The sequence below is a fragment of the Erythrolamprus reginae genome, chromosome 1, assembly GCF_031021105.1.
Source record: "Erythrolamprus reginae isolate rEryReg1 chromosome 1, rEryReg1.hap1, whole genome shotgun sequence".
Taxonomy (NCBI): domain Eukaryota; kingdom Metazoa; phylum Chordata; class Lepidosauria; order Squamata; family Dipsadidae; genus Erythrolamprus; species Erythrolamprus reginae.
Window position 1 is genome coordinate 318016386 of NC_091950.1, and position 16515 is coordinate 318032900.

General features: G+C 42.1%; 1 protein-coding gene across 2 annotated transcripts in view; it reads left to right on the forward strand.

Moving 5' to 3' along the window:
- PHACTR2 (phosphatase and actin regulator 2) overlaps positions 1 to 16515 on the forward strand; it is a 73810-nt gene that overhangs the window by 24697 nt on the left and 32598 nt on the right. For both annotated transcript variants that reach the window (XM_070733657.1, XM_070733656.1), the window contains exons 2-3: positions 11972 to 12139; positions 15905 to 15985. In XM_070733657.1, coding sequence (XP_070589758.1) covers positions 11972 to 12139; positions 15905 to 15985 — 249 coding nt within the window. The remainder of the gene's footprint in view (positions 1 to 11971; positions 12140 to 15904; positions 15986 to 16515) is intronic.

A 16515-nucleotide genomic window follows, 5' to 3' on the forward strand; every position in this document is an offset into this window, starting at 1 on the left:
TATTAATAATAATAATAATGATGATAATAATGATGATAATAATGATAATAATAATGATAATAATAATGATAATAATAATGATAATAATAATAATAATAATAATAATAATAATAATAATAATAATAATAATAAATATGTGTTGTCACCGGGGTGGGTGTGGATTATTATTTTATTATTTTATTACTTTTTATTTTTATTATTTCTTTTATATTATAAAATAATATACTTTTTATTTATATTATTTCCTTTATAATATAAAGAAGAAATGGCAACCCATTTCCAAGAGCACCGCAGAGACTAGTTCTTTATTTGGCAAACTGGGAATAGCCAAGGGAGAATGTGGCAGAACTCCCAAATAAACAAATTACCAACAATTCTCTGTCTTATTAAGTTGCTTGGTGTGCCTCAGGATATGTGTAACTGTGCCTTGGGAGCATGTACGTATATCAAATAATACAAACACAATTTGTTGTGGATTAAGAAGAGCTCTATTGTATTAGACTAACAAAGCCATATACTCTAGTAGCCTGCCGCCCGCAGCAGCTGGCTAAATGCCTTTGGTGAGCACATAAATGGAGACGTGATGGCAGCAGGTTCTCCTTCCTTCTGCTTCCAGCAGCTGATGTTCCTGCACTCATTTGTCTCCAAATGCGGTGACTTGGTTTATTCAGAGACTTACTGTCTGAGACTATGATGGCTCTGCTTAATTGCCGTTCATAGATGTAGACCAGAGCTTTATGAAGCCAGTTGGCCTCACTCAGTAAGTGTCACTGAACTGTGATTTTAGTATGTCAGGAGAAAAATATTAGGTACATAGTGAGTAACCTGATGAATTGCATTTCATTAAATTAATTAAACTTAATTTCAACTTAATCTAAGCCTCATTACCTTGCTTGTCCTGGTTGTATTAAGTTTGGGTGTCATTGGCTTGAAAAGGGCTGGGCATGGGTGCCCTTACAGGTTCATTGAAATTAATGCTTGTGAACTCTTCATTGCTTCATTTAATGTGGAGGTATTTGCAATGTCTGTAGGCTTCACTACTTAAGATTAGTATTTGACCGTATGAGACACTGCTGCATATGGCATTTGTAAGCCAGGTTTGAGTTAATCAATGGTCTAGCTGTCATAGACTGCAGCAGAGCTATTTCTTGGCACTGATGGATTCTGCGAATGAGATTTTAAGTATTTATAATGTGACAAATTGATGTCAAGTTGCAGGAAATGAATGAGAAAAGTCTCTGCTTCCAGTAAATCTGAACTCTAGTAATACCTGGAAAGCAGATGTTTATACAGTGAGATCTCCTCCAAATCTATATCATACTTAAAACTTTCTTAAATACAATACTATAGTCCTTCCTATCAATGATTAGTTTTAGACTGTTTGTCATATGGGAACATCCTGGTACCTTGTTCAGCTCACCTTTAAAGTTCTGGAATGGCAAAAGACTTCAGAGTCAGACTCTTAACTCACAGAAGTATTAAAATACCTAATGTCATATTGGTATGTCCAAGAAGAGCCAAAAGTTGCCTGTAACAAAAAAAGCCTTGCTTGGACAATTGTGGTGGGGTAGTAATCATAAAAATCAAGATAGCTCTTGTGGGCCCATGATTGACTTTTTGACACTTCCCCTGCAGATGACCCAGGGTATATCCAACTCTTCCAGAGGCTCTTGAACCCAACTCATATACAAATCTTTGTACTTATTAAAGATAGACCTTGACTTACAGCCATTCATTTAATGACCATTAAAATGGCACTGAAAAAGTGACTTAAGACCAGTCCTTGCACTTGCAGCATCCCCATGGTTATATGATTAAAATTTGGGCAATTGGCAATTGGCATCTACTGTATTTGTGATAGTTATGGAGTCTTGGGTTACAGGGTCCGAGGGTCACACCAACCTGAGCTTCCCAGCTACCTTTGAACAAGCAAAGTCAATGGGCCAAATTCCCTTAACAACCACACCAAAAGTCATACATTTGGATGCAAATCGCTTAACAGCCACATTGCTTAAGGAATATTCGGGTTCCAATTGTGTTTGTAAGTTAAGGACTGTCTGATTGGGAAGATTTCCTACTTTCAGAAGAGAGGTCTATTTGTTGCTATTTTAGTGGCAAGCTATACGGTTCTTTATAGTCCATGAACAAAGTGCTTCGGGGTCCAAAGAGTTCAGTTGATGGGGAAAGACAATCTCATTCCCAAATGAGATGAAGGGAAGCTTAAATTTGGCAAGGCATTTTGTGAAAAGTATAGTAGTTTATAGTTGAACAGCCCCTTATCTTTTATTTAGCACACTTTTCAGCCTTATGCAAATGCTCAGTGAAGGATGTGAGTTTAAAGACAACTTGTAAAAAAAAAAGATTCTTAAAGAATTTGGGCACAGTGCCACTTCACAAATCTAAAATCTTCTCTCACAAGATGCATCCTAGCAATAACTAGGCATACAAATGTGTGAAGAACATTATGTGCTTACATACCAACTGTCACAAATTTCCCAGAACCACCATGTTTCTCAAAGTATGGTCTTGCAATAAAACCTTGTCCTACATAAATCCTAGATCTCAAATATTTGAAATCAGCAAACTTATTTTGAACATGACATCCCACCCAGATTCTGTTTTATTTATCCCCTCTCCACGATACCTTTTCTGGACTTGGTCACTTAATCTCAATTTTATTGACACAGGATTTGTTATATTTATCCAAAAGAAAGACTTTAATGAATGATGGTTCTCTTCACATCATACATTTAATTTTTTTGCACAAACAAAAAAAATTGTGGCAGTTATTAAGTGAACACAGTTGTTAAGCAAATCAGTGGTTCTCTACAGGCGTGGTTTTGCCAAAAATCAGAGGTGCTGATTTTGGCAAAATCATTGTAAAACACAGTCTATTTAGCTCAGGATGGGACAAAGGGCTGTAAATGTGCCCATGTTGCCAACACCCTGAAGTTCAATCATGTCATCACAAGGGACACAAACATTGTAACTTTTAGTTCAAGTCATAACTAACCTCAGGGAAGCTCCATCATAATTTGAAATGATCACTAAACAACTGGGTCATAAATCAAGGACTATATTTACATTTGCTTCCATATCTGCAGTTTAGAACTAACTATTAGATAGAGAAATTGATGAGCATCTTTGGAAGAATGCTATTGGATGCAAAGTGAAGTTTAGGTTGCAAATAAGCTCCTCTAGATGAGGGGTTGGTGGTAGAAATGAAAAACTTTGTGTTTCATCAGAAGCTGCAACAAAATTTAGGAATGGTAACTCTATCTCTTCATGTCTCTGGGAATGTATTAACTGATACAAGCTGAATCGTGACTGAGTAGGCACGTGTGGGTCTATACTGTGTAGTTCTCTGTAATAATTCCCACAGGCATAAGCCATATGTAAGCTATAGAGATTCAAGGAACTTGTATGATAATTCTTAATAAGCAAGCCCAGACAATAGTTCACTTTGGAACTTTTAATTAAGTTTTTGATCCCTTTAAAATGGGAATACAGTGTTCCCTCGATTTTCGCGGGTTCGAACTTCGCGAAAAGCCTATACCACGGTTTTTCAAAAATATTAATTAAAAAATACTTTGCGGTTTTTCCCCCTATACCACGGTTTTTCCTCCCTGATGACGTCATATGTCATCGCCAAACTTTCGTCCGCCTTTAATAATTTTTTAAAAAAATAAACTTTAATAAATAAACATGATGAATAATAATTTAAATGGTTGCTAAGGGAATGGGAAATTGTAATTTAGGGGTTTGAAGTGTTAAGGGAAGGCTTGTGACACTGTTCATAGCCAAAAATAGTGTATTTACTTCCGCATCTCTACTTCGCGGAAATTCGACTTTCGCGGGCAGTCTCGGAACGCATCCCCCGCGAAAATCGAGGGAACACTGTATGCCTTTTATAATTTTGACAATAAAAGATACTTTACCCTTACTGTAAACAAATGAAGAGACTATAAAACATTGGAATCTAATGGTTCCACCTTTAATACCCATTAAAGATTTGAGACACAGAACATATGTCACATCACCTTTACCTGTTCAGCCCTCAGGTCAGCCTCTGACATATTGGACTTCAAGAACACATCCATGGAATAAGATTCATCCAAGGGCATGGGGTGAGGTATCATCAATACGCCGATGATATCCAGTTATACATCTCCACCCCATGTCCAGTCAACGAAGCAGTGGAAGTGATGTACCGGTGCCTGGAGGCTCTTGGGGCCTGGATGGGTGTCAACAAACTCAAACTCAACCCAGACAAGACGGAGTGGCTGTGGGTCTTGCCTCCCAAGGACAATTCCATCTGTCCGACCCTCAGAGAGGGCCCGCAACTTGGGCATCCTCCTCGATCCTCAGCTGACATTGGAACATCATCTTTCGACTGTGGCGAGGGGGGCGTTTGCCCAGGTTCGCCTGGTGCACCAGTTGCGGCCCTATCTGGACAGGGAGTCATTGCTCACAGTCGCTCATGCCCTCATCACCTCGAGGTTCGATTACTGCAACGCTCTCTACATGGGGCTACCTTTGAAAAGTGTTCGGAAACTTCAGATCGTGCAGAATGCGGCCGCGAGAGCCATCGTGGGGCTTCCTAGATTCGCCCACGTTTCTGCAACACTCCGCGGCCTACACTGGCTGCCGATCGGTTTCCGGTCACAATTCAAAGTGTTGGTAATGACCTTTAAAGCCCTACATGGTATTGGGCCAGAATACATCCGGAACCACCTTCTACCGCACGAATCCCAGCGGCCGATAAGGTCCCACAGAGTTGGCCTTCTCCGGGTCCCGTCGACCAAACAATGTCATTTGGCGGGCCCCAGGGGAAGAGCCTTCTCTGTGGCAGCCCCGGCCCTCTGGAATCAACTCCCCCCAGAGATTAGGACGGCCCCCACCCTCCTTGTCTTTCGCAAACTACTCAAGACCCACCTTTGTCGCCAGGCATAGGGGAGTTAAGATATTTCTTCCCCTAGGCCATTACAAGTTATGCATGGTATGTTTGTGCATATGTTTGGTTTTTATAATTAGGGTTTTTTAGTTGTTTTATTAAATTGGATTGTTACATGTTGTTTTTACCATTGTTGTTAGCCACCCCGAGTCTGTGGAGAGGGGCGGCATACAAATCCAATAAATAAATAAATTCTCAGGAACATTTCAGAAGTGGTTCGCCCTTGCTTTCTTTTGACTCCTCAGTTAATATACAGTATATACCTTTCCCCCCCTAGCAGTGTCCCATTAAAATAGCACGTTTTATCTGTGCTCTGATGTTGTGAAATTAGTCAAGGTCAGAAAGGTGCTGCCACCTGCTGAGGTAAAATAAATTGAGACATATAGTAAATATTTCCCTTTTTCGATTATGAAAAGTTGACAAGTATATAAGTGTGAACACTATGCAAATGCAATTCCGCTGTTACACATTGTTTTAACTTAAAATCTCCAAGCCTTCTTCCTTTAACAGACAACCTTGCTCCTTTCTGAGAATCAAGATGAAGCTGCATTCCAGAGAACATCTCAATTATTGATGTAATTGCATTCGCAAAACAATCAAGAAGTACTCTATATAGAAATTCTGTCTAGGCAAACACACATATTTCCCGGATTTCGTTTTCAAAGTTTGTATAGATAGGGATGGCCGTGTATGGAAATTAACCACAGAAACCTTCCACAGGATTACTCAGAAATTAATCATTATGGGCAGAATAAGTACAACTAAAAATTTAAAAGCTGGTTAAAATAACATGGTGAAATCATTTTTGAACTCTGGAAAAATCTTGGGCAACCTCGCATATTTCGAGGTCAAAAGTAGTGAATATATGGTAGCTTACCTCTATGATTACATTTCTCTACCCACGCTCCCAATATTAAGGCAAAAGTCAGGAATCGCTTGCAAGCCCAACTACCTACACTTTTAATCTCTTCTCTAGCAGGAGGCTTAATTAACATTTTCTAGCATTGGCAGCCCCATCTGGAAATTACTATTCAGCCACCCACATTAATACCCAAGCTTTTCCCCCTTTCCTTTAATTAAAATGCTGTCAGAACGCTTAGCTCATGAAAGAACTTCCTGAAGTTAACAGTTGTATAGCGACATGTTGAAAACTGCATGGAAGCTTGTGCTGATCTATACTTAGAGTATAACATTTTTTTTCTCCTTGACACTTTTATTAACTAGAGATTTTGTGTGTGAATGTGTGGTGCACACCCACGCGCATGCGGATCACTTCTAATGACAATTGAAGACAAATGAAAGAGATTTATTAGGTATATATCCTGCCCTTTTGCTAAGAGTTCAGGGTGGCCTATACAGTGGTCCCCCGAGTTTCGCGATCTCGATCATTGCGAAACGCTATATCGCGATTTTTCAACCCGGAAGTAAAAACACCATCTGCGCATGCGCGCCCTTTTTTCTATGGCCACGCATGCGTAGATGGCGCTGGGCAGATCAGCTGCTGGGCGGCTTCCCTGGGTCTTCCCCCTCTTGCTGGCGGGAGGGCAAGCGGCAGGCATCAGCGAGGAGTTTGCGTGGGCAGCGGGGAAACCCCAGCGCTGCTTCCCAGCTGAGTCCTGAAGCCAAACGCGGAAGTTCGCTTCAGGACTCAGCTGGGAAGCGGCACGAGCAAACGGCGTGGGCGGGCGAAGGGCGGCACGCGGGCAGGCAGGCGGCGGACAAGCGGCGGGCGGACAAGCGGCGGACGGACAAGCGGCGGGCGCGGCAGCAGCGAGGAGTTTGCGTGGGCGGCGGGGAAACCCCAATCTTCGGCTCCTCGCTGCTGCGGCGGAAGTAAAAACACCATCTGCACATGCGCAGATGGTGTTTTTACTTCCGCACTGCTACTTCGTGAAAAACCGATCATCGCGAGGGGTCCTGGAATGGAACCCTCGCGATAATCGGGGGACCACTGTACAGCATTATGGCTCTTCATTTCCCCACAACAAGGTAGATAAGTCAGAGAGAAAGATTAGCCTAAAGCCACCCAGTGAGGTTCTGCAATTGAATCTGGGAAGTTAAAAAAACAGAACCCAGAACATCCTACTTCTACCATAGCTGCCTGATTTCATAGCCTTCATCTTGCAATGGACTGATTTAGGAGGAGGATGACATCTGAACCAGTCTTTTAAATAGAATGTACTGAATTTTCTATTTCCTAATGAACTTACAATGAACTAAACAATGTTGCTTGGCGGGACACAGGGGAAGAGCCTTCTCTGTGGCGGCCCCAGCCCTCTGGAACCAACTCCCCCCAGAGATTAGAATTGCCCCCACCCTCCTTGCCTTTCGTAAGCTTCTTAAAACCCACCTCTTCCGCCAGGCATGGGGGAACTGAGATACTCTTTCCCCTAGGCCTTTACAATTTTATGCATGGTATGTCTGTATGTATGTTTGGTTTTATAATAAGGATTTTTAACTGTTTTAATATTGGATTGTTTATATGCTGTTTTTATTACCGTTGTTAGCCGCCCCGTGTCTACGGAGAGGGACGGCATACAAATAAACAAACAAACAAACAAACAAATAAATAAATAAATAAATACACATGAAATCAAAGCATAACCAACAAAATGAATAGGTGGGAGAGAATTAAAAATGGTGTTTCTCTAATAGCTGAAGAAATATAACATTGAGGAAATGTTATATGTAGGTAGAAACAAATACAATAAAAATACACACGATTAATTCCTTTTACTTACAAAATATCCTCTATAATCAGTAATTTTTTTAAAATGGAGGAGCTGAATCATTTTTTGAAGATTATAAAATAGAGAAGCACATCATACTAAAAGGAATGGAGGGAGTTTAAATGATGAGGTCTAAAATGGTGGTCCCAACCATTTTGGCACCAGGGATTGGTTTCAAGGAAGACCATTATTTCTGTAATGGGAGGGAAGGAGAAGTGTGCAATATATACTTCTCAAAAAAAATGGGGGGGACACTTAAACAACAGAATATAACTCCAAGTAAATCAAACTTCTGTAAAATCAAACTGTCCACTTAGGAAGCAACACTGATTGACAATCAATTTCATTTTGTTGTCAGCACTTTCAACTTTGTACAGAACAAAGTATTCAATGAGAATATTTCATTCATTCAGATCTAAGATGTGTTATTTGAGAGTGTTCCCTTTATTTTTTGAGCAGTGTAGATCCTTTGCATGCAGAGTTTACAGTAGGGTTCATGTTCCTATGAGAATGTAATGCCTGATGATGTAAAGTAAAGCTGAGGTGGTTATGCTAGAACTGGGGTACAATGGCAAATACAGATGAAACTTCACTGCTCACCTCCACTCATCGCCAGATGTACGACCCAGTTCCTAACAGGCCATGGATCAGTATTGGTCCTTGGCCCAGGGCTTGGGGTTAGGGAACCCTGGTCTAGAAGACAAACATATTAAAGTCCAACAACATGGGGCGAGGTTTCAGTAATGTGCTGATGACACCAAGTTATATATCTCCACCTCATGTCAGTTCAGTGAAGCAGTGGATGTGATGTGCTGGTGCGTGGAAGAGGTGAGGGTTTGGATGGGAGTCAACAGGCAGACTCAAAGATAATCCTGACAAGACTTAGTAGCTGTGGATACTGCCTCCAAAGGATTATGTCGATTGTCCTTAACCCCCTCAGAATGGGTTCACAATTTGGATGTCCTCTTTGACTCACAGTTAAAATTAGAACAACACCTGACTGCTGTAGCTAGGGGAACCAATTGCGACCCTACTTGGATCAAGAGGCTCTTCTCATGCTCTTATGACCTCACGGCTGGATTATTGCAATGTGCTCTACATGGGGCTACCCCTGAAGAGTGTTCGGAGACTACAGTTGGTCCAGAATGCAGCTGCGCGAGCTGTTGTGGGTATGGCCAGATACAGATACCCACACTACATCAATTCTTCGCAAGCTGCACTGGCTTCCTATCAGTCTCCAGTCACAATTCAAGGTGTTGGTTATTATCTTTAAAGCCCTACATGGCACAGGGCCAGAGTATCTTTGAGACCACCTTCTACCACATACTTCCCAGTGAGATCCCACAGGGTTGGTCTTCTTTGGGTCCCATCAGCTAAACAGTTTCGGCTGGCGGGTCTGCATGGGAGAGCCTTCTCTGTGCTTGCTCCGACTCCCTGGAACCAGATACCTCCTGAGATCTGCACTACCCACACCTTATTGGCCTTCCAGAAAGCCATAAAGACCTGGCTTTTCTGACTGGCCTGGGGCCATTGACCTCTGGGGGATGACTAGCGAGGTTGGCTCATGAACATATGGATGGCTGCAATTATTTTAAATTGAAATGTTTTTATACTGATTCTTGTTCATTTTTGTTGTGATCCGCCCTGAGTCCCTACGGAGTTAAACGGCATAGAATGAATGAATGAATGAATGAATGAATGAATGAATGAATGAATGAATGAATGAATTGAACGAACAAACAAACAAACAAACTGTTGCAAAAATCAAAACTCGAAGCACACACAGATGACTGATTCAGCTGAATTCAATAACTTTTTAATAAACATAACAGATTAATTTACAATACCATTAGCAGATTATTTCTTCAAGTAAACACAAGCAGGAGTTAGTTTCATTTCAGAAGACAGGAGTGTCTTATTTCCCTTATAAATTAATGAAACGTGGATGGTTTTCAAATACAGTATTACATATACAGTAATACCTCATGATACGAACTTAATTGGTGCAATGAGGAGGTTCGTAAGACGAAAGGTTCGTAAGACGAAACATTGTTTCCCATAGGAAACAATGTAAAGTCAATTAATCCGTGCAACCAAAAAAAACCCTGCAAAAAAACGGCTTTCGGCGACTGCTGGGAAGCCGCGCGGCTGTTTTAAAAGGTGACAGACGGCCTGGGGAACTTCCCAGCACCCCCCCGAACCCCCGGGTTCGGGGGGTGCTGGGAAGCCCCCCAGGCCATCTGCGACCTTTTAAAACAGCCGCGTGGCTTCCCAGCTGTCTCCTGAAGCCGAACGCCAAAGCTGAACTTCCGCGTTCGGCTTCGGGAGACAGCTGGGAAGCCGTGCGGCTGTTTTAAAAGGTCGCATCCGGGCTGGGGGGCTTCCCAGCACCCCCCCGAACCCCGAACCCGGGTTTGGAGGGTGCTGTCTCTTGAAGCCGAACTCCAAAGCCGAACTTCCGCATTCGGCTTCGGGAGACAGCTGGGAAGCCGCGCGGCTGTTTTAAAAAGTGACAGCCGGGCTGGGGGGCTTCCCAGCAACCTCCCGAACCGAACCCGGGGTTCAGAAAAATTTTGCCTCTTCTTACGAACTTTGTTCGAGTTACGAACCGGCATTCGGGAGGCTTCTGGGAAGCCCCGCCGCCCGGCTGCGACCTTTTAAAACAGCCGCGCGGCTTCCCAGCTGTCTCCTGAAGCCGAACGCCAAAGCCGAACTTCCGCGTTCGGCTTCGGGAGACAGCTGGGAAGCCGCGCGGTTGTTTTAAAAGGTCGCAGCCGGGCTGGGGGGCTTCCCAGTACCCCCCCGAACCCCGAACCCGGGTTCGGGGGGCTGCTGGGAAGCCCCCCAGTCTGGCTGTCACCTTTTAAAGCAGCCACGCGGCTTCCCAGCTGTCTCCTGAAGCCGAACGCCAAAGCCGAACTTCCGCATTCGGCTTCGGGAGACAGCTGGGAAGCCGCGCGGCTGTTTTAAAAGGTCGCAGCCGGCCTGGGGGGCTTCCCAGCACCCCCCAAACCACGAACCCGGGTTCGGGGGTGCTGGGAAGCCCCCCAGGCCGGCTGCGACCTTTTAAAACAGCCGCGCGGCTTCCCAGCTGTCTCTTGAAGCCGAACGCCAAAGCCAAATTTCCGCGTTCGGCTTCGGGAGACAGCTGGGAAGCCGCGCGGCTGTTTTAAAAGGTGACAGCCGGGCTGGGGGGCTTCCCAGCAACCTCCCGAACCGAACCCGGGATTCAGAAAAATTTTGCCTCTTCTTATGAACTTTGTTCGAGTTACGAACCGGCGTTCGGGAGGCTTCTGGGAAGCCCCGCTGCCCGGCTGCGACCTTTTAAAACAGCCGCGCGGCTTCCCAGCTGTCTCCTGAAGCCGAACGCCAAAGTCGAACTTCCGCGTTCGGCTTCGGGAGACAGCTGGGAAGCCGCGCGGCTGTTTTAAAAGGTGACAGCCGGGCTGGGGGGCTTCCCAGCAACCTCCCGAACCCAACCCGGGGTTCAGAAAATTTTTTGCCTCTTCTTACAAACTTTGTTCGAGTTACGAACCGGCGTTCGGGAGGCTTCTGGGAAGCCCCGCCGCCCAGCTGTCACCTTTTAAAACAGCCGCGCGGCTTCCCAGCAGTCTCCGAACACCGGTTCGTAACTCGAAAAAAGTTCGTAAGAAGAGGCAAAATTTTTCTGAACCCCGGGTTCGTATCACGAGTTGTTCGTAAGACGAGGGGTTCGTATCTTGAGGTACCACTGTATTTTGTATATGTCATATGTTAAAATACTAAAGATATTTTTCAGAGCATAAGACGCACCTTTCCCTCTTAAAAGAGGCTGAAAATTAGGGTTTGTCTTATACTCGGAATGTAGCTTTTACTAAGCTTTTTTCTTAGTCTTGATGAGGAGCTAACATGATCTTTTGTGCTTTATTAGCTAAGCGATCTTCCCTTTGCCTGCTTCTTTCATTGGTGCTCCCTCCGACAACCAGCTGAGCCTTTTTTCAGCCCTAACAAGTGAAGCGATCTTCTGTGCATTGCTAGTGAAGTGATTGTCCCTTTGCCTGATTTTCCAATTGCTTCTCTCTGAAGAGAGAAAGTGAAGTGTTTTAGAAACTGTTTTTTATCCCCAACCAGGGGATAAAAAGCAAGCACTGGGCTCAAAACCAGCAGACTAAAGTGCTGAATGAAGCTGACCAGACTAAAAATTAGCCAGATGAATACCTTGTAGACAGATTTTTTTTTTCCTCTCCCAAAATTAAGGTGCGTTTTATACTCCAAAAAATATGGTATTTTTTGTTTTTTGTTTATACAGTTGATGGGATTGACAAAGTATCAGTTGCCAACTCAGATGGGACGAATCCAGGATCTCAAACGCCTCCTTTTAAGAGGAAGGGCAAACTTTCAACAATTGGTAAAATCTTCAAACCGTGGAAATGGCGAAAGAAGAAAACAAGTGAAAAATTTATAGAAACCTCAGCAGGTATGATTGTTGATACTGACAAGCACTTTATGAAACTTGAAAATATTATACAGGTAGTCCTCAAATTACAACATTTCATTTAGTGACCATTCAAAGTGACTTATGACCATATTTCACATTTAACATCCATTTGAGCCTCCCCATGGTCGTGGTCTAAATTCAGACATCTGGAAAGTGATTCATATTTATGACGGTTACAGTGTCTTGAGGTCATGTAATCCCCTTCTGCAACTTTCTGGAAAGCAAAATCTGTGGGGAAGCTAGGTTCACTTAACAACTGTATTACTAACTTAATAGATGTAGTGATTCATTTAACAACGGTGGGTAAGGAAAGTCGTACAGTGGAGCAAAACTCACAACATGTCTCACTTAGCAACATAAATTTTGTTCATAAATTGAGGACAATCTGTAATTGCTAGAGTTGCAAAGAACTGTGCAATTAGTTCTACCATATTAATTTTTAGATTTGAGCGCTTTCAATGTTGTTCCCTACTTCTCGTGATGATTTTTGCCAGTTCTTCAAAACTTGCCTGGTGTTACCTATTTTCTTGTATTTCTATCCTTCAACATTTCTGTACTCCTGCACATTTGCCTCCCATGGATGAACTTTGTAGTTGTGCCAAAATACTTTTAAAAAAATATGGTTCTTACCCTGAACCCCTGACTCCTGATTTATTGCTTTAATACTGTGTCTTAATCCATTGAATGCCACCCACACTTCAGCTTTCCTTTTAATGAGAAAGTTAATGAGCTATAAGATCCTTAAAGATCAAACATTTGGGTGGAAATTGTTCTCCATAGATTAAAGCTCACATGCTAAGTCTTTTAGAACCTAATTATTTTAATGTAATTAAAATGAAACAGAATAGCATATTCCAAACATGCATTTATAGTGAACTGTCTCATAATCTCTTTTGATTTTATTTTTATTTAGGTAAGTTTAATAGCAGATGAATAAATTGGTGTTTTTTAGAAAAATGTTCTTCCATTTGTGTGTGTGTCATTAAAATATAATTGTGTCTCAACAATTTAAATGAAGATGTATTAACTTAAGATAAATATTTATGCTCTGTGCATAAACATATTGTTTTCATATAAATTTCAAACATCATACCACACCTACCTTCTCTAATGTTTAGACCAGTGATGGCAAACCTTTTCTTCCTCGAGTGCTGAAATGGGCGAGTGCCCACATCCATAATTCAATGCCTGGGGGGGGGGATCGCTTTCCCCCCCCAGAGGCCCTCTGGAGGCCAGAAATGTCCTGTTTACCAACTTCTGTGGGCCCAGTAGGTTTGTGTTTCGCCCTCTCCAGGCTCCAAAGGCTTCCCTGGAGCTGGGGGAGGGTAAAAATGCCCTCCCCCATCCCCCTGGAGGCTCTCTGGAAGCAAAAAATACCCTCCCAGAGCCTCTGGGTGAGCCAAAAATCAGCTGGTGGGCACACACATGCACATTGGAGCTTAGCTGGGGCAACAGCTCACGTGCCAGCAGATATGGCTCCGCGTGCCACCTGCGGCACCCGTGCCATAGGTTCGCCATCACTGGTTTAGCCCAATAGAGCAAAATCATATTTGGTATACAGGTTCCTGATATATCACACTACATCATATAACTCAATGATGGTGAACTTTTTTTGGTTTGCATGCCATAAAGGGGGATGAGGGAGGATCACGTATGTGCATGTCCACACTGATAATTCCATACACCGCACTGCGCATGCACGCATAACTCCCCGTTTTCCCCTCTCCCCAGGCTTCAGAGCCTTTCTGGGAGCTTGGGGAGGGTGAAAATGGCCTTCCCCATCTCCCACCCCCCAGAAGCCCTCCAGAGGCAGAAAATGGCCCATTTGCCAAGTTCCGGTTAAACCAGAAGTCCCATTTTTTTGCTCTCCCCAAGCTCCAGAGCTTTTCTAGGAGTCTGAGGAGAGCGAGAATGGCCTTTCCCACCCCCCTACAAAGGCTGAAAACAGGCTGTTTCTTGCCTGCCAATGGGCCCAGAAGAGCTGAAAATCAGCTGGCAGACCGGATCTGAGTTTGCACGCCTATGGACATGCCATAGATTCACCTTCACGGATATAGATTATCATAAAACAAGATTGCTAAAATGTGGTATACATATCACCAAACCTTGGATGAGTTTGGAGAAATTATCTTGGAGTTATAATTATAGCATGTCAATCCCGCTAGATAGAACAGAGCAAGAAATCAACTCAGGAACCCAGGAACATTAGCTTTATCTCTTTATTGAGATTGGCCAAAATAATAGAATCTTGCAAGTCTGACTGTTGTGTAGTTCCTTCCCTTTTTTATATCCCAGTGAATCAGGGGAACATCTTCCTGAGCTTCTTCTGAATTTTATCTCACTGCTCTGGGTTTTAAAAAATGTTTTGACCCCTTTTACTTAGATACTTTTTCCTACATAAGGGATGTACAAAAGCATGTTTGGATAATATGAGAAACATCTCAAGTTAGTTGCCTCTTTCTGAAGTAAAACAAAACAAAACACAGAAAGGAGAATTAATAATTGCAAAGCTTTTTGAAGTACAGAAGTGGAATGCAGTTAGGATTTTAGAAAGAGAGCATTTCATGATTGGCTTAGAATTTTATTTATTTATTATTTGTTTCTTTATACCTCATACTACTTAATCTTCTTAAAGTTTTCTATTTTCTTAGAGAGACAGATTTAGAAGGCTTTGCATAAGCAGTATCTGAGAAATCAGTGATAATAGCAAAAGTTTAAATTCATTTCAGGCAAAATGTTAAAGGATTAAAAGAGAGGAATTAGACATTGCTATGTTTTATTTATATACGATGTTTGCATCATAATTTGCAGTATATATATCACCATAAAATATAGCTATTGGAAGCAGAGATTCCATTGTTTATAATTTAATGCAGGGGTCCCCAACCTTTCTGGCTCCATGGACCAACAGCCACAGTGGAGGGGGGGAATAGAAAGGATGGTTTTGCGCATGCAATCTAATCCTTTATGCGCTTGCCTGCCACTTGTATGGCCCAGTATCCAAAAGTGCACGGGTTTGTACTGGTCCATAGACTGAGGGTTGGGGGCCAGATTTAGTCCATCAAAGCCTAAGAAATGTTTAGGAAAGTTTCCCGATACAAAAATTGGCTGAAGCTAAACTATGAATCATGACTCTGAGCCAACATCATGTTATCTATTTGTTATGACATATGCTAGTGATATAGAATAGACTAGCTAAGAGGATCTGTACAAGGGAATTTCCTGAACCATGAGGCTGTAAGTGATGTAAATTTCCTGAACCTTGAGGCTATAAATGATTATTTAGTTTTCAGAATTATATTGTTTTTAAATGTTTATTTAACTTCTATTTTAAGGCAGAAATATTTGCATTCAGCACAGATGAAAATATAATTAGTGCAACTTCTGGAGTTGAACAGAAAATGTATAATCTAGTCATATACATTTGCTTACTACCTTTCTATAGTACTATCTTCTGACCAATATACCTTAGGTAATTACAAACATATCCATAGTTTTCGTGTACTGCTCTATTATTTCAACTCCTCAGTTTCTCTTTTTTAGCAATTCACCAACTGCTTCCTGTTATCTCCTTCCTTTTGACCCATCCACTCTTCTTTCAAACACTTGCTTGCAATTACATCCTCATTCTAATAATGCTAAATAATAAACATGGAAGACAAAATTAACTTCACTTAATTGTTTTGGTTGCCTTAGTTTATTTTTTACTGAATAATGTCTTAATTTCTCTCTCTTTTTTTTAAGTGCTGGAAAGAAAGATATCAACAAGGCAGAGCAGAGAGGAGCTATTAAGAAGAGGTGTCCTAAAGGAAATCAATGAGCAAGGTGACCACAATTAATGTTGATTAATAGACCTTATATTTAATCTGAATGATGACAAATGTTATTCCCATTGCTTTACAATGTATATAGTTCGTTAGCAAAGTTTGTAGTTAAGACTGACAATAAGACTGTCACATATCTCATATAGGGTTAGGTTGAAAAATAATACTGAAAAAACAGTGAGTTTAACTCCAGGAGCTTTGGCCGCCTCTTTTATTTTCCCCTCAGAAATGCTCAGATTGTCTTGCACAGCTAGTAAAGTAGAGACTCTGAAAGACAAAGGAAGGGTGAAAGAGAGAAATCTGCTTCATGATAAATTAGGGATGCTGGGCACCAACAGAAAACAACCTAACCTAACAATGGGATTTCATATGGAACAGAGGAAAGCAAAAAGAATGAGTGTTTGGCTTGGGTGAGTAAATTTTGGCTGGTAGAAAATGAAGGGAAAGAATTGGTGAGCTGATTCCATACAAGAGAGAACTGTTTAAGGGATTATAAAGGAATAGATTGGGTTTCTGACCCTGAACTCGCAC